This window comes from Xyrauchen texanus, chromosome 5, assembly GCF_025860055.1.
Source record: "Xyrauchen texanus isolate HMW12.3.18 chromosome 5, RBS_HiC_50CHRs, whole genome shotgun sequence".
Classification (NCBI taxonomy): domain Eukaryota; kingdom Metazoa; phylum Chordata; class Actinopteri; order Cypriniformes; family Catostomidae; genus Xyrauchen; species Xyrauchen texanus.
Window position 1 is genome coordinate 40168068 of NC_068280.1, and position 19005 is coordinate 40187072.

At 38.4% G+C, this 19005-nt stretch overlaps 1 protein-coding gene across 2 annotated transcripts in view; it reads right to left on the reverse strand.

The window, feature by feature from the left end:
* The window catches only part of rbpja (recombination signal binding protein for immunoglobulin kappa J region a), a 34690-nt gene extending 15972 nt beyond the window's left edge, over positions 1 to 18718 (reverse strand). Inside the window, exons 1-11 of one of the 2 annotated variants that reach the window (XR_007970616.1) lie at positions 18644 to 18718; positions 17301 to 17339; positions 17114 to 17209; positions 16405 to 16570; positions 16120 to 16294; positions 15709 to 15846; positions 15427 to 15539; positions 15038 to 15178; positions 14587 to 14742; positions 14309 to 14412; positions 12375 to 12892 (exon numbers count right to left, since the gene is read on the reverse strand). Coding sequence is in view for 1 of the 2 variants with exons in the window: in XM_052127068.1 (XP_051983028.1) it covers positions 12562 to 12892; positions 14309 to 14412; positions 14587 to 14742; positions 15038 to 15178; positions 15427 to 15539; positions 15709 to 15846; positions 16120 to 16294; positions 16405 to 16570; positions 17114 to 17209; positions 17301 to 17339; positions 18644 to 18663 (1479 nt within the window). In the remaining variant the exon portion in view is untranslated. Of the gene's footprint in view, positions 1 to 9511; positions 12893 to 14308; positions 14413 to 14586; positions 14743 to 15037; positions 15179 to 15426; positions 15540 to 15708; positions 15847 to 16119; positions 16295 to 16404; positions 16571 to 17113; positions 17210 to 17300; positions 17340 to 18643 lie in introns of those variants that run through there. The other variant, XM_052127068.1, reaches the window with a different exon arrangement.
* Between the last annotated feature and the right edge of the window lie 287 nt (positions 18719 to 19005).

Consider the following 19005-nt stretch of genomic DNA (forward strand, 5'->3'; position numbering starts at 1 on the left):
ATTTTTCAAATGAATGCATTTCTCAACAAATCCAAGACCAGTAGAGTATTCTATCATTTGACTATTATTTGTATTAGAACAATTGTCTCATTTGAGTCTGTTTCTATTTTTTCTTAAGTAATGTTAAGAAAAACATATGAGACAAAGTTGATACAACTGAGAACTCATGTCTCCTGAGCTCTAAAAAAAGAGCACTGTTTTACAGTGTATTACAGTGTTTCACATATTTTACATGCCAATTTAATTAGTTTAAACATTACATGTTGTACAAACACATGTTGTTGATTTGTATATACAGTATGTGCTTATGTAATTACAATTTAACATAAACACTGTATTTGACAAATAAGGTATGGCACCACATAAGGTTGGCTAACACTAGTTAGAGTGGAAATTAGTTTTTGTGATGTTTCTCTGACAAACAAGGTTTTCTAAGATGGTAAAAATTAGAAATCTTTAAAAAAAATCTAGTTTAAAACAAATCTGTCAAGGTTTAAGAAATGTAATCTCCGTGTCCATGTTGGTTTTACACAATTTTGACAATTGTTTTGCTTTTTCTACAAAAAATTTTAATAAAAATTGGCTTTAAAAATGTAATGTGTAATAATTTAGTAAAAATGCATTAAAATACTTTCCTTGCACCTTTAATACATGAGTTTACGCAACTTAATTTTTCATCTCCAACATTTTTTTTTAAGATCCTAATTTTTTAAGTCAAGAACATATATATAAATTATATGACTCAAAGCTTTTTCTTCTTCTTCTTTTTACTTCACAGTCATGAAGATCTAAAGGGGGTCATCTCTGTTTTATGGTTGTTGTTTTTTTGTTTTGTTTGTTGTCGTATGTCAACAGAATGGCTACAGAATTTAAATATGAATAATATTTCAGAATAAAATAGTTTCATAGCTTATTTTTTTAAAAATAATAAAATACTTTTCTTCATTACTAATGACAACATTTTTATTATTCAATAATTTCAGCTTTTAATTAGACTGTTTTTGTTTGTTTTTTTACTGGTTACACCACATGACACCATATGACAATTTTTTATTTTAAGTTCCAGAAACTGAAAATATGTTTATCATAGAAGAGATATTTTCAAGTTATTGTTTAGTGTGAATTGCATCTGTTATGTATTTTTTGAATAATTTAACCTATATGGACAAGCAAAAAGATTTAAATTGTGTTAAACTAGTATGTAAAGATTATTATATATAGGCCTAATATATTTAATATTATAATGTTAAACATTATAAATATTTTATAAATATTATTAAGTATATGTATTTTAATTTTATAAAATTTGTGTTTATTATATCATATACTGTATATGAAAGCGCATTAGATGGAGCATGAGTCCAGAGAGAGGACCATCTTTATCTTAAACAACCCATTATTTTGTCATTCACACATGACTGTGGTCGCATTCCAGTGTGTTGCGGTTCATCACTAGAAGAATCGCATAAAACCAGCCCGGCAGCACGAGCCGTTTAGTGCATAGCGGAGGTTAAAGGACCACAACTGTCTATGAGTATGATTAAAAACAAACGTAGGCCTACATTCAGCAGGTTACGTGACAGTGATGCTATAAACAACAACAGCTCCGGGGAAATGTATAGTCTAACTATCTACAAGTAAGAAGAGGTATAAGAGTAAAGCTATTTCAGGAAAAAAAAAATAGCCGATATTTATGTAAATCACCAAAGAATAAACAACGGAATTTTAGCGTGTATTTTACCCATCAAAGACGATTTAGGCCTATTATATTTAATACATTTAAACGTATTTTTTAATTAAGTGAAACACTTATTTATATTTTGAAGCCGATAATTAAATTAATCCTTCGAAAATAATCCCTCCCTCTCTCTCTCTCTCTCTCTCACACACACACACACACACACACAATATACGTCCGTTGAATATGCCCATAGCAGTGAAACAGACACTAAATGTCAGAACAATTTTTGCTCCCTCCTAGGTGAAACTACATAATGAATATTAGTTAGCTTGTGTGACGTTCGGCAATTTAGCCAATCCAGAGACAGGAGACGATTTACAATCGAAAGTGATCATACGACATCAGATCTTGCTGTTGACACTCTGAAGGGAGCATGAGATTAAGCTACATCTTGAATGCAGCCGACACTAAAAGTCTTGTGACAGGGCCCTTTGTGAAAAAAATTACTTTCTTTCTTTTGTTTGGAACGACCCTTCGCGAAATGCCCTTCAAGTATCACTGGCTGCAGCTTGCAGAATGGGGCGGGGCGCATGTTACCCCGCCCATAACTTACTCTCATTGTTTTCAGTCATATTTGTATGTGTACATGAGGAGATGCGTTTTAAAATAGTGTAGTCCGATAATTTTTATTATAATAATGTGTGGCTCGTACGTGATATGAATTTGTGTGGTACTTCACGGTTCATTGCAAACAGGAGTCGTCTGACTGAGCAGTCTGTTGTTGTTGTTTCAATCGTGTTGAAAGCGGAGAGCAAAATTACTAATCCTACTATGGCGCAGATTCAACTCTAATGCGGTCGTAGTCAGTGTTGAAATAATTAGGAAATATCATTTTCATAGTGCTATGACTCATAAGTGACTTTGTGTTGTACCTCACGTGTCATGGACTGATGAAAGAACTGTGTTGATGTGTCTGCTGTCATTCAAACTTGTAAATCAAAAAGTTGTGCAATTTCACAAAGCCTTCTTTAATTAAATAAATTATAAAATATAATGTTTTTAATATCACCATAGAGTGAAAATGGAAAAAAAAAAGTGTTATTGTTATAGAAACATTTTAATTTATGACCCAGCATATTGGTAATTTACGAACAAACAGCGCCGTTTACTGTAAATTACATTAGAATTCTCACAAAAGTTATAAAGATGTCAAATAAACGTATTTTCAAATCTCTTTATATTGGGGTACAGAATACAAAAACCCATGTGATTCGTTCAATCATTCGTGATTGTAGCCTTTGCAACGGGCAGTTCTCTAAAAAAACAGAGAGTAGCCTATGCATGCACTTTTATTCACCCGGTTTCTGCCATAACAGCTCATCATCATGAGTGATTATTTTGCATTTTAGGAATTTATTTGTTTTAATATATGAACAAACAAGAGGCTGATGAACTATGCAATTCTTGAGAATTCTTACTTTCACACACATTCTATATTGAATAATATTCATTTCTTTGAAGAATTGTAAATGTTATCTCTCCTCCTCACTCCAAAAAAGTGTGCTCCTTTATCTCGTCGGCCTAAAAATTACTTTCTAATTGACATGCACACAGAAACCAACGCCAGTCAATTAATAGTCCAGTACAGCAGAAAATAAGGAATGTTGCATGAGGCATACAGCCAATAACTCTCAGTTACATACATAACCACGGTTCCCTGAAAGGAAGGGAACAAGACATTGCATAGTAACACATATGAGGAGCGCCTTACACAAACTAGTTGAAACCTCTCTACAATAATGCCAATATTCTAATGCACAAACACCATTTCCTCAGAATTTCTGACTGAGAACAAGGAGCGCATCACTTGTGCCTCAAGAACTCAAGAGTTTTGTAGTGCGGCTAATGTTCACAATGTCTTGTTCCCTTTGTCTCAGGGAACCGAGGTTACATATGTAACTGAGACGTTCCCTTACGACTCAGTACACTCGACATTGCGTAGTAATGTATATGGGGAACAGAATCCCATCACGCTGCACTACACAACATAACTTCCCAGAGAGGAAACACAGCGCTGCAGTCTTGTGGAACAACGACCAACATGAGTATGCTGCAGTGAGTGATCCTCGTGCTGGCCAGGAGGGGAGCACTCATAACGAATATATGAATTATAGTCTTATAGTATGAATTAACTCCTTATGAAACCAGTCAGGAAAGGAGTTCATTTATAATAAAAGTGCTTGTGATTTTATGGTAAATTATACTGGTCTGAGTGCAGGCAGTTTTGTATGGGGAGCCTGTACTTAAACGGAAGGGCATAAGTATATATATTTGGCCAATGAATAGCAAGTGCTCTAAACAGAGAAGACTTGTGAAGAAAGAGACATTCCGTCTAGTTTGTAAAACCTTGCGAATGTGTTTTGTGAGAACATCCTGCTGCAAAACATATGTCTTGTAAGGACACACCATTTGTCCATGCCCACGAGACCACCAATTTAACATCAATTAGGCAAGTCTTACCCTACGACTCATAAGCCAGGCCAATTGCATCGTCAATCCAGTGAGAGGGGCTTTGCTTGGAGATGGACATTCCTTTTGTGCATCCTCCATAGCGTAAAAAGAGCTGATCAGACAGTCTGAACTGGCAAGTATGTTCAACGTATGCATGTAGTGCCTGCACAGGGCATAACAAATTAAATGGAGGAGGGAAGAAGGCCTGAAGGTGAACCGCCTGCACTTTGAAGGCCGTGGTTAGGACCTTGGGTACATAGCCTTTCCTGGTTTTGACAATGGCTCTTGAAAGACCGGGGACAAACTCCAGACATGAATTGTCGACTGATAGCGCATGCAGGTCACCTGCCCATTTTACTGAGGCCAGAGGCAGTCTTAACGAAGAGCATGCGCAAATCAACAGAGTACAAAGGCTCGACGGGAGGCCCTGCAAGAGCTTTTAGGACTAAAGTTAAGTCCCAAGTCGGGACTGTAGCCGGCCAAAGTTGGTTTAATCGGCTTGCTCCATTAAGGAACTTTATGATTAAATCACGCTTGCCTTATAGAGGCGCTGGCTTCATGTGCGTGATATGCAGATATAGTTGCCACATACACTTTAAGAGTTGACCGGGTGAGTCCTGCATCAAATCGCTTTTGACGAAATATTAGAATTTCATGTATGGGGCAGTTTACTGGGTCCTTGCCATGTAAGAGACACCAATCAGAGAACACCTTCCATTTTAGTTCCTAGAGGTGTAGCGTGGATGGCACTCTGGCCGGTAAAATGATGTTCATGACTGAACGCATCAGTTCTGGCATGTGTAGTGCGCCCCGTTCAGGGGCCACACATGCAGGTTCCACAGCTGGGACTGGGGATGCCAGATTTTGCCTTGCGCCAGAGAGAGGAGATCCCTCCTCAGCTGTATTTCCCATGGCGAGCTGTACAGCATCTCCATCATTTCCGGAAACAATGGCTGGTTGGGCCATTTCGGTGCAACTAATAGAATCATTTCCTTGTCCTCTCGGACTTTGCATGTGACAGAGTGAATAAAGCATACCGAGGCAAATGCATATTTGCGTGTCGCCGGCCATTTGTGTGCCATTGCCTCTGTTTCCAACTGGGCTTGGGACTTCGAGTACCAAAGGGGACAGTGTGCATTTTCCACTGAGGCAGATAGATTGATATCTGCTTTGCCAAATATTTCCCAAATTTTCCTCAGCACAGTTTGAGGATGACGTCTCCATATACCCGGCATAACCCCTTAGCATGACAGTAGATCCGTGCCATAATTCAGGTGGCCTGGGACATATGTCGCTCTCAGGGAAAGGAGATGATGCTCGCTCCATAGGAGACGTCAATGTGTCAGTCTCAACAGTGGCGGAGATATATAAACCACCAAGGGTGGTTTATATATGCCACAACTTTCATGTCTGAGCTGAAAAGCCTTTAAGGCTAGAAATACCACCGATAGCTCTAGGCGGTTAATGTGCCATGCCCTCCTCACACCTGTCCAGGTGCCAAAAGTCTGGTGTCCATTGCACACCGCCCCCGAACCTGTGTTGGAAGCATCCATGGTCACCACTTTCCACCTGAAAACTTGCCCCAGCGCGACACCTTACTGGTAAAATGCAGGAGCTGTCCATGGTGCTAAAGCAGGATATAGCGGGATATAGTGATGCCCATGTGCCCTTGGGGCCAAGCATGTTGTGGTACATGGCGCTTTAGCCAGCACTGAAGAGGTCTCATGTGTAAGAGACCAAATTGGATCATGTCGGATGTCATTGCCATAAATTTCATTGCTTTCTGAAACAGCTTCAGTCGAAGTGTTTTCCCCAGTTTGAACTGAAACAGACACTGTAGAATGGCCTGAATGCGCACATCTGTGAGGTGCATTTCGATGCACTTCGTGAATATGCGAGGAGCCAGATACAATCCAAAGCTCAGGACTTTGAATTGATCTGCTGTTCCCTCGAACGCAAATCTCAAAACATCCTGTGATATTGTACAATTTGGATATGAAAGTACGCATCCTTCAGATCTATCAACACAAACCAATCGTGTGGGTGTACATGCGATAAGATCCGCATGTACAATAAACAAATCTATAAATAAATCAATAATAAAATCTCTATCGCGTTTATCACGATGAGACTGTGTATTTCGGCACGTAACACTGGCACGTCATCGGACGAAACCGTGGAAGAGAGAACACTGTTGAAACGGGGTGGCCAGTGTGCAAATTAGATCGTATACCCATGCTCGATCGTTTTTTGCACCCATTCTGAAATACCTGTTAGGGCTCGCCATGCGTCCACGTAATGGGACAGAAGGCAATTTGGTTTGCTAACTGTATGATATGATGCGACGCTCACTCTAGGGAAGTGGTTGCGCATAATGTGTGTGCTTTGAAGAGGAAAAAGGCTCTTTCCTGAGAATCTGTGAGCATCTTGTGCATTTGCAATGAGTGCTGTATTCTTTTTTGCACTTACTGCATTTGTTTCAGTGCAAGACACAGAAATAACATTTTGAACAATATTGTGAAAAACAAAATTCCTTTCCCGACAACCAGTGGTGGGGAAATGGGGAACAGTGTTTTGTGTCTCCAATTAAGCCTTATTTGGAGCAGACCCAGAGGGAACCACCAGCACTTCTTTCCACTTCAAATGGTTGTGTCCATCAGGAGTTCTTTTTCTGCATGTGCTGATATGCAGGTGCCGATGAGGCAGCAGGTATGGGGCTTTTAGTCAGGCGCTGGCTCAAAACAGAGCAAGTGTGAACCAGCTGTGATATACTCTGTTTGGGCATAAAGTGTCCAATTGCCTGTGACTGCTGCTGAGTCGCAACGTTATGCTCAGCAAACTTATTCACAGAGCTGCCAAAGAAGCCGGCTGGAGACAATGGAGCATCCAAAAGTGTTTTTTTCCTAATCACTCATTTCTGTGAGGGTCAGCAATATATGTCGATCCAGAACTGCTATGTTGCCCATGGACTTGCTGATGGCTTGCGCAGTCACTATCATGTGCTGTAGAGAGATTGAGGGGCTCACTGGGCGTGTGCATCCTCGGGTATCACAGAAGAGGTGGGTGGGAGGCGCGTGAGGCTGAATCATCCCTCAGAATGAGGGTGATTTGGGAGTGAAGTGTCTTGAGACTCATGCCCTCACAGTGAGGACAGTCTGTCTCCATGAGAGCAGACTCTGTGTGGGCACAGCCCAGACAGTAAACACAGCTCACATGCTGATCTGATGGCGGGATGTGCCTCTTGCACAAGGAACACTTACGGGATGACATCTTTAAAAATACTCAAACACGTAAGTGACACTTTTAGATATATAAATATATACATTTACATATATTTAGATGTATATCACGCAATATACAATATACAGTACATAGTTGCTTTGAAAGGATACACAAACACTGCTGAAGTGCTGCAGGGAATCAGTATGCTGAGGCCTGTTTACCAGCAAAGCATCAGTCAGCGAGGCGCTGTAAAGTTCGCCGGAGCACTGCAGGGGAGCAGAAAGTCTTCCCGCGAAGATTCCGCCCGCTGACTTGTGTATATCAATGCTGAAGGTAGAGGCCTTCAAGACAAGAGATAATCACTGTTTTGAAGGAAGAAATTCTGTGGAAATGGTGTTTGTGCACCTGTTTTTATAACGGAGAGTTTCACGCCAAAACAGGCAGGGCTCAAACACCATAGCCAACATTAGAATATTGGCGATATTGTAGAGAGGTTTCAACTAGGTGGTTTAAGAAGGCACTCCCCATATGCGTTACTCTGCAATGTCGAGCGTACTGAGTTGTAAGGGAACTGTTAGTACTGTACTAACGTACTGAGGCACAACCCTGTTGAATGCCCAATGGTCAACGGATGTGGAAGTCCCGCCTTACAGGTAAAATACCCAATCACTTTTTAGATACAGACAAATGATAAAGTCTATAAATAAATGCTCTTGCTGTGGGCTCTCAAAAGAGAGCATGGCATTGCAGTTTGAATGAACTTACTAAAAATCTTGTAAAAGGGCCCTTAGTGCAAAAAATGTACTTTATTAATTTTGTTTGGAACGACTCTTCGAGTGACTTCCCCTTCCCGAAGTGCACTTTAAGTGTGCAAAAATGGCATTAGGCAAACGGCCATAGCCTGTTTATCAACTCGAGAACACGCATGCACATTAGCTATACAAGCTGGAAATGTTTCATTTTTTTTGCGTAATCTGAGGTAAAGCAACAAAATTTATGGTTAGTGTTGTGAGAATGTACTGCTGAATGGAAATATGTTCATAGATCGTTTTGTTGACCAACCATTTGTGATATTTCCGTATCCCCCCATTCATGTAGATAGGATCTTCACTTTCATGACTGGAAATAGCTTCCCAGAAGTGTGCCAAAGATGGCTGCCAGTGGACTGTCTTGCTATAAAAATCTTTGGTAGACTTGGGAAACAAATATTTATTAGGTTATGTGCTTCGATGCGCCAAGCAGCGTCAACTAATTACTATTATTAAGCCATGACTCAGATGCTGTTGCGCCTTTTCAGAAAGAAGGCACTCTAATCACACAACACTTGACTAGCGTGGGAAAGAACAGCAGTCAATAAAATCGATCCATAGCCGACTCCAGAATTATGATGCACTTCTATTGTGGCTAAATTATATTAACCACCACGCTGGGGGTGGGAACAACTAAAACTTGTTTAGTGTTTACTCGTTTTATTTGTATTACTTCGCACTCTCGCGTATACATGGACTCATACACAATCTCTGATCTCAGGATCAAATAAATATCCCTATCACATTGACATAGTTGAGGAATCATACACTAAAAAAAATAAATAAAGCAACAGAAGGAAGGATTCAAGTTACACCTCAACAACCCCATTTGGTCTAAAAATAAAACTGGGGCTTGAGTGGGTGGATGCCAAAGGGTGGGGGAAACGTTTGACCCTTGGAGCATGCAGACAGGTGTCTGTCACTGTAATTCAGAGCAAACTCACTTCAACTGAATTTGAGAAACACATAATATCATATCTGCCCCTAAGCGATAGTAAGTGATTTAATCACACTAAAATGATTTACATCTTGTGGCTACACATTTAAATAATAATATTGTAACAGTTACAGATTGGCCCCTTTCACTTCCATTGTACATGCCTCAATGGAACAAAGATTTTTTTTTTTTTTTTTTAAGATGCTTGGAAACAATAATCCTATTGATGTTCTCATTTGTATCCTATTCTGTTTGATCTTCAATTACTAGGGCAACAGTTTTTCTATTTCTATACTAAAATTACCACTGTAAAGACAAAAATCAATGCACAACTTGACACTTTTTGCATCCAGTACAGTGTTTAATGATCCATTTCAAAAGCAACAGATACACTGGCCTTTTAGGAGTTAGACAGCACCAATACAGTTCAAATCTGAGAGCATGCACTCAAACATGAAAGGCTGGCAGCCATTTTTCAAACTTCCAAATGTAAAACAAGTCATTGCAATGGTTGAGAAAACATACCAACTCTCACCTTTTCTACAGACAAAACTCACAAAGTGATCTAATACACTAGTTTCTGTTTAATGTAAGCACGGTGGCACAGATGACAGGCAAACTAACTTACTTAAATCTAACTTACTTGACAGAGATGATGAATCTCAACACGGTTAGTCTTAAATCAACCAATTAACCAGTCCTCTGTTTGTAGAATTTTCTGGAAGACAACTGGATACAAGAGGAAATAACACTGAAAACACTTTGAAAGGTTAGGTGTGACCTTCACAATTTGACCTTTTGATTTGGCAGTTTCCATTTCGGCGCTTGCATGTGGTAGTTTAATATCTTTCCCTGATTGTGGAATTGATTAAAAACAGCTCACAGCAGATACCAGGTAATGGCTTTGTGTGTGCATGGTTTTGGCTTGTATGTCTTCCATAAGCAACGATTTGTAATGCTTAACCAAAGCAGGCTTTTTTCAAAAAATGCAACAAATAAGATTTTCCCTTGATCAAGAAAGAAATATTGAATATTATAAACATTAATATTATCAAATATTTAATATCAACATACAATATTAATGTTTAGATATAATATTTCTATTTAGAATACTATATCAATATTATCCATGAAAGAACTGACACAAAAAAAAAAATTCACAGAGGAACTACCTTTGCCATTCCTCTATTTACAAAAGTAATACAGTGCAGTCCATACCAATTGAAAGCAAAAACAAGAGCATGTTATTTTATGAGTTTCCCTTACAGAATGATTATGATACATATGTAGTTGGGTGTTTAAAAAAGTAAACCATTAAACATTCTTAGAATAAAAATAAAATATAAAACAAAGAACGGACTCTTGATATGTCCATGTGGTCTGTGATCTACTGTATCCTTAAAAAGGCATAAAAAATTATCATCCCCTCTTCATTAAAGGGCATAATTTTAGTGTTATATCTAAGCATCAGATCCAGTAATTGCTAATTATTTTAACCAGTAGTGGTTTAAGGCCTCAGTTTTAATTTGCTTTAGACTAAAGCTATTTAAAAAAGCAAACTTTGGTACTAAACATTACTAAAGCATAAATCTGCTAAAAATAGCACATCAAAAACTGAAGATGTGATATGACATCACATCGAGCCACCTCAACAAATTAAAAAAGGATGCATTTGTTTGTAGCAATGACGCTTATTTTGGCTGTCACACACATGAATGGTTGAGTAAGATTCTGTGATCTACAAACCATCTACAAACATCTTCACGCAATGCAACAACAAGTGCTTTTTCTGGTTGTTTTCGTTCATTCCCAGTCTGACAAAAACAGTAATGGCTGTCTTTGCAGCATCCCTACTCTATATAGGGGCCTACTCTTCTACTTGTTTCTACGTGGTTTCAGCACTCACTTTAAACCTCTCAAATGTTCCATGTTCACACCATGATACCAGCATTTAAATGGGCATCTCTGTGTTGCATGCAGTAATAATGTGCAAGGGCTTGATGGCATTCTTAGGCAACAAAAACACTTTTCAATATCCATTTCATTAGATCCACTTCATTGATATTAACCAACAGGAGTTCAAACTTTTTGGGGGGATGGATTATAAAATGCGTAAAAAATATATAATTTTACTAAGGTGAGCAATTGAGTTCAGTTCCCTCTAAGAACAATAGCTTTTTTGTAGCATCAAGAGTGCATCACCCAAAACCTTATGAACCACATGAAAACAAAGCAGCAATTTTCCATGTTGGTTTTTAGTTTGATACTAGAAATAACTGACATGAAACGGAATAATATGCAAACTAGACCCGTACTGACCTTTCTTACCAAAAGCTTTGAGTCAAGCACACTTGACATTGTGTTAGCAGTTTGAACATATATAACCAATGAAACAGGGCCAGAGGTCAGTTGCTGTTAGTTTCTGATGAGTAAGATATGGCGTGTAAGGCCAACTGGCAGTCAGATAAAGCTTTTGTGTTAAGGACTTAAAATGAGAAAGATTAACAAAGTAATCAAGAAGAGCCACCGTCTCCCAAATATGCAAAAATGGCATCAATATTACACCTCAGTTTAGTGGAACAAAAGGAAGGGGAAATAAAGACCAATATACAACACATACAAATATTACTACAAAAGAGAAAAAGGTCTGGTAAAACCCCAGATGATTTAAGGCATTTGCCAAGACAAGTAAAGGCAGCTATGAGTTCAGGCTTTCAAAATGCGTGAACTTTTTCCTTCTGAGCCCAAACGCTCACAAGAAATATACAAAACTATTTGGTAACAAAAGTTTACTATATGTTATAAAACTGAAAGAGGTGAAAAATGTACCTTAGCTAAAGCTTATAAAATTATATATCAATAAAAATAATAATAATAATATTCCTTGGTCCGTAAAAACTATATTACTATGATAACTTTTCTTCCAAGCCTGGCAAAACAGTGCATCAAGTCCTTTTAGTAGAAAACAAAATCTCTCAAAGCCATTTTACTTTCTGCACTTACGAACAGAAGAGGTTTTGATTTAAAGAGAACGTTTTTTTTGTGAGTGATTGTTTTTTTGTTTTCAATTAAGGCTAATGCATTGATCCTGTGGCATCTTTATCCATGGCAACTCTGTTGCCACAGAAGTGCAGTTGCCATCCTCAAACAACTGGAAACGGAAATAAAAAGAACCGTAACAAAGAGAGACAGAGAGAGAACAGAAAAGAGTCACCTTCGTTTATTCTGTCCAGTCTTCTGTGAAGTCTTATCTCTCTTTTTCTACTCTCTCTGTGGCACCATTATCCATGATTTGAGATCCTTATCCCATGAATCTTTGCTTGAGTCAAAGAGCTGATGAAATCACCATCCCTCACGCAGGCTTACTTAAACACATGCGCAGACATGTGAAGATCCCCAGGTTAGGACACAGACATAGCCGAGGAAGAAGTTGATGATGAAACGCTCCCTGCTGCATATCCTGCCTGGCTGTTGACAGCTGACTGCAGCAGTAGGCTGGAGGATGATGGTGATGTGGAGGAGTTGCTGTTGGTGCGCAGTATGGCTCCAGCGGCGCTGCAGTGAGGGCGTGGTCCTGGCTCTGGTGTGTAGGTAAACGTTAAAGCCGTAGAGTAGATGATGCCATCATTACGGACCATTGTTACAGGAACCTGCACTGGCTGTCGAACCCAACGCCACCCCTCACGGAACGCAGAGATGTCGGGGACCACACAGAGCACGCTCTCACCACACCTACCAGAAACATGACATGATGTACATGTAATATAAAATCCACTTAAACAACATTACTTACAATAAAATTAGACTAGCTACACTTGGGAAAACCAACTGGTTTAAAGCATATTACATGACTCTCTGGAATACTTGATTCAGGGCTCTCACCCTTTTTTTAACAATTAATTTCAATTACTTTTCAGTAGGTTTGGATTTCTGTAAAGTACTTCACAAAACATAACATTAAAACACACACACACACACACACACACAGTAAAACACAAGGTCAAAACTAAAATTTATGAAGTGGTAAATCAACGTCTATACAAATGAGTTTTTAAATGAGACCTAAAAACAAGCACAGATTCAGCAGATCTAATCATGGAAGATACAAAACTAAAAGTGATAGAGATTTTGTATTTAAGACCACATGATTAGATCTGCTGAATCTGTGCTTGTTTTTAAGTCTCATTTAAAAACTCATTTGTATAGACGTTGATTTACCACTTCATAAATTTTAGTTTTTACCTTGTGTTACTGTGTGTGTGTGTGTTGTGTGTGTGTGTGTTTTAATGTTATGTTTTGTGAAGCACTTTGCTAAATTGCTAAAAGGTGCTATAGTTGGTTTTTTATTATTATTTCAAATCCCTACTCAAAAGAGAAATTTTCCAGGCTTTTCCAGGCTTGGAAAACAGTTTAAAATACCCTGATACTTCCAGGTTTCCATGACCGTGGGAACCCTGTTGATTCTGATTTATAAATCACAGACTTGTGCTGTCAAATATTTTTGTACAAGACCACTAAACTGCATAACTGTGCAACCGATTTACCATATAGATGTGCTAATTTAGTGTCTCTCGTATCACTTTGCAGTCTCTTTCCCCTCGCTTAATAATTGCTTCAACACAAAACAATATTTTATGTCCACTTATTATATGTCCATTTGTTGAAGGTACACTTAGTAATTTTTATGCATGTCATCTCGGACTAACACTGACATCTACGTGCATGGATGAAGCATAATCCATACGCAAAAGCTTTCAGTTACCAATAATCTTGAGGAAATTCACTATTCACACTTGATTGCCATGATTAATGCAATCCATGAGTGAAAGTGTCTTACAACAGAGCAGTTACAGAGATTAAGCTAGTAGTATTCAGCTGGTCATATGATCTTAACATGGCAGCCCCCATGAGGGGACCCTTCTCCATGCAGGAAAAAACAGCTTGTATTAGGTTACTGATATAACTGGAGATCATCATATCATGTGTGTGGTCATGATTTTATACATTATTTCAAAATTACAATGAAAAAATTACTGAGTGCACCTTTAAAGAGCAGGAATCCATTATTTTATGGCAGTACTGATCCAACAGTATATAATTTCATATCTACAGAATTGTAGAGGAATTTGATTGGTGCATTTGTGTCACCTGTACATAGTGTCAGCTTCCACATCTCCAAACCAAACTCTAAGGTTAGGTGTGAAGTTCTGGCCTGTCAGCTCCAGCATGGCAACATCTCCTCCTCCATTCAGCTACAAAATTCAGGGTTCAGATTTGTTGAGTATTTGCCACAAATGGATTGTATAAGCAATTCTTGTTTTCTTTAAGGCATCATACTATGAAAAAGACAACTTTTCCAGTGAGCAAAACATCTGAAATTGTTTACAGCACTAGCTCAAAGTATTGAGTATGACTGTGTGTGTTACCTGTAAACTCTCAACAACAGGCACAGGTGTGACAGGTGAGGGTACAGGGCCCATACCCTCATAGAAAGTGTACTCTGCTTTGTCTGTGCTGATGATTGTCCATGACGCCCCATCATTGATCATTTCTTTGTTCGTTTCTTTGGGACAGGGTGTGGCCTGGGAGAGGTTTAGAGTTAGGAGGAAAATATTTTAATTGTTTATCATTACAGAGTATTTACAGCCTCAATATGAGTAAGAAAACACAAGTATCATGTAAGATCTAATTTAACAGACAAAGCTTATTTAATTGCAAATCTAACATATATGTCATTTTTCTTATACAACTGTTATACATCATTTCAGATCTTAAAGCATAAAGTTTAAATCCAAAACAGAAAATATCACTTTAGCAAAGGACTGATCAAAAGATACAAATGTTATTTAACTTATCTACAAGCATCAGAATGCATACCTGGAACTGTATTATCCTCTCCTGTGAAAGGCAGAGGTACATCCTCTCTGTGTCTTTAAGGTAGAAGGCACATTTATGTAGTTGGGACACAGGATCATCAGCATCCATTAGCGCTGTCTGCTTATCCACCTTACGGATGACCTACACACACACAGACACATTTTCACCTTGAAAACATTTGTGCAATGTACACAACAGGTCTGCCAATACAGATTGTTTGCATAGAGAAAATGTATGATCTAAAGAGCAAACACAACTGTACATCATTTCTACATTTTGCAACAAACACTCACTCACTCAGCCAAACCCAACATTTTTTGCATTTTAATCATGAATGATCTCAGTCATTCTGTTTTGTCAATATGAATGTTATGTGGATAACAACTTACCAGTCGCGGTAGAGCCATGCCCGTAACAGAGCACACCAGCTTTACCGTCTGACCGTAATGGATGTAACCGTCTCTGACTGTAAACTCTTCTCCCTCTGACTCATCATCATCCACTAGAGAGATTAAAATCTCTATTATTGTTATTACTATGTAACAAACAAGACTGTCGACTTTGAAAAACAAAAAACATGAGCAATATCCAATGGATGTACTAAACTATCAGTTTTATTGTCTGAAGAACAAGTACCTGAAAAAGACTTAAATATGATGAAAAAGACTTACATAGATGAATGTAGAAGGCTCCCCACTGTTGTGAGCTGGCGTGAAAGTTTCCCCCCTCCACGTGAAGGTACCGCGTACTGACAGTCTGAGACCGCAAGCGGTTAAAAAGAGCCACTTTTGTCCCGGAAGCTATGCACACTACATGAGAGTCAAAATGAAGATGAAAGCGAGAAGCTCCAAACAAAGTAGACCTAACCAATAAAATGTATATACTGCATCTAAATGAATAATGCTAATGGCTCTTAGAATGTATCTGGTTTATTCTAGAACCCATTTGAATATTTCTGTACATTTAACTAAATGGTACATTGAACATTTTAAAACATACACTTAAACAAGAATCCATACTCTCTATTAAAACAACATATCTGTTACTAGTACAGAGATAAATGAGAAATTATTTTGACTCACGGTCTGCATTTTTCAGTGACTGTTTCTTTTTGGAAGGTTTGGAGATGACCTTGATACGTTTGCTGAGGAAGACACCGATATCTGCGCTATTCCCATAGAACATCTTCACTGACAGCATGAAGTGCTTTCGTTTGTCCGAGTCAGAAATGTATAACGTTTTTGCAGTGCAAAAATTCTGCAGAAGCAAAAAAGACAAGATAAGTAGAGATCTCTCTCAAATAAGGAGAAAATCTCATTTTTAGGAAGGCAGCTACAACCGTATGTGAATTTAAATCCATAAAGCACCTTGCCCTCCAAGTTGAGCTGCTGCATCTCTTGTTCACTGTTTCCAATACCGATAAAGGCACAAGGCTGAGTCTCCTGCTCTGTACAGCCCTCTCTCTCCATCTGCTCCTTTTTTTTCTTCCAGCCACAGCCCATCAGGTACACACAAGGTGGAGGACAGAAGAATCTAATAATGAATCAAAGTGAATTTGAACTCATTAAAGATAACTCATGTGCATCTGTGTATTGTAAAGCAGATTTTACACATATATGATAAGTTATGCAAAGGATTATGTGTCATTTTAATTCCACAATCTGATGCATTTCCGAGTTGAAATAGAATACTTAAATGACAAAGAAAGAAAAAAAGTAGGCTGGGATTTGAGCTAACCGATTGGTCAGTGAGAAGTAGTCTCTAGTCTCTTTATGACAGATTGTTGGAAGGGGAGGTTGAAAAATAAGAGGACCCAGTGACGAAAAAGAAGGTCATTTCAGAGGCTTGGTAAGTCATTACATTTTGAAGGATTATGATTTGAAGGATAAAGGATGATTATGATTTTCTCTGGAACAACCTGCACCAGTGAATGGTTCACAATAATACCAGGAATGTGTAGTGAATAAGTAAAAAGGGTCCATTCAGGATTCATGGTGACTTTAATTTGGCAACATTTCATAACATAATCTCAACAGCTAATCATATTACAAACTCTGATTTTCCACACATTCTCACCTTTTTTCATTGCCATAAGATTTCTGTGCGACTTTTGCATGCAGTATGAGTACTGTTTGATCTCCTCTCTCCTTCAAGTAATTGCGCATGGCCTCTCTGCAAATTAACACAATACAAAGTTTATTCATGCGGTTTACTATTATACATTTGAAAGCGATTATCCATTATAAGTTTGCAGTGCAAATACCTCGTTAAACGCTTTGGCTGAGGGAGCTCCCCGAATTTCCTGAAAAACAAAATACAACATAGTGACATCATAGCTTCAACATTACTGTTGATTTACTGCACCAAATAAATGCTACTGAGGATTCACTACAGACAATCTGACCATGAGCTCATTTCAATATTTGAGCTGTGACACAAAACCTAGCGACCTGCCTAAATAGACAGTATTTCGGAGCATCATAGGTTCATTTGAAGATGCCTAAAAATTCCATGTAGGCAGTTCACCAAGTCTCGAGACACCGCCAAAGATAGCTCCACAAAAAGTTTAAAACGACACTAATATTTCACATATTAGTGACCAGTGTTGGGTAAATTGCTCTAAAAAAGTAATCAATTACTAACTACTAATTAAATATTCTACAGTGTAATTAGATTACTGTCCTAATGAATTGCATTACTTGTTACTAATTACTTTCTAAACCCCTTATCAACCTCGACCAGATGAAAAATACAAGGATAGACATGAAAGCATTCATTTAATTCTTTCCAATAAATCAAATAATATAAAATTATAATTCATGAACTGGCCAAAGAATTTAAGGGGGCTGTGTTGAACTACAAAATGTATGTTTTAACATTTGACGTTACATTTCCATTTTAAATTCACTGTTGTTTTATATAAAATTGTTCTATAGTCTATACAGCATTTAACACAATTACATCAGAAGTAACTGTAACTACTGTAAACTACTTATCTTTTTAAATGAAAACGTAATTTACAGTAATTAATTACTTATTAATGCATTACACCCAACACTGTTAGTGATGAGGAACCGCACATAAACTCTGAGAACATTTTTAATATCAAGTGTAGTTTTACTAGGGATGTCTGATATAAAATAAAAACCAGAAAGTTTTAATCCACCAGAAACCTAACAGTCCCAGTTACATCACTAGACTGGCTAACATTTGCTAAACTGCTCTCACTAATACACCAACTCACGAGTTTGGCTTCATATACATATTGTTTCTATTCTAAAGTACATTAAAGTTGCAAACCAGACAATTTATTCAGTTTTACTGTGTGTACGGTTAAACATTATCTACACTGCATTAAGCGTTTATGGAAAACTGCTGAAAATCTTTCAGCTAACTAAAAGCTAAGTGGCTAACTGAATAAAAGAGCCCTTCGCTAAAAAGCTAACAAATCCAGGAAAAAGTACGGCGAAACGGACCGACAGCACACATACACGAGGTCAGGGGTGTACGAAAATAAACCAAAACGAGTTTTCTCTATTACACATGCGAAATTCATTTTATCTGCAACATTTCCAAGCACCGTCCGTTGGTAATTTCGCTGCTTACCCTGTCACAACAGGCGCCATCTTCACCAGCTCTCTCTAATAACGCCAACAATCGCGAGATTCCACACCGCACAACAACAGACTGAACTGAGAGAGGAGGAGGGGAGGAGCTGGCGGAGCGACGCCAAGTGGATGGGGGGAGGGGGTGTCACAAGCGTGGGAAAGTTCTCAATTCACGCGAGACTTCCGGGACACTTGCAATGGGAGCTCATGGGAACATGTTTCTTGTCATCGCGAGAGTTTGTTGCGGACGACTGCCAGCCAGGCGCGTGTGAAAGTTCTCACGATGGGAAGAGAGAGACCGCACCTTTCAAGCGCAGGCCGTGAGAAAAGATTTCTGGAAGGAAGGAAGCGGCGGAACCT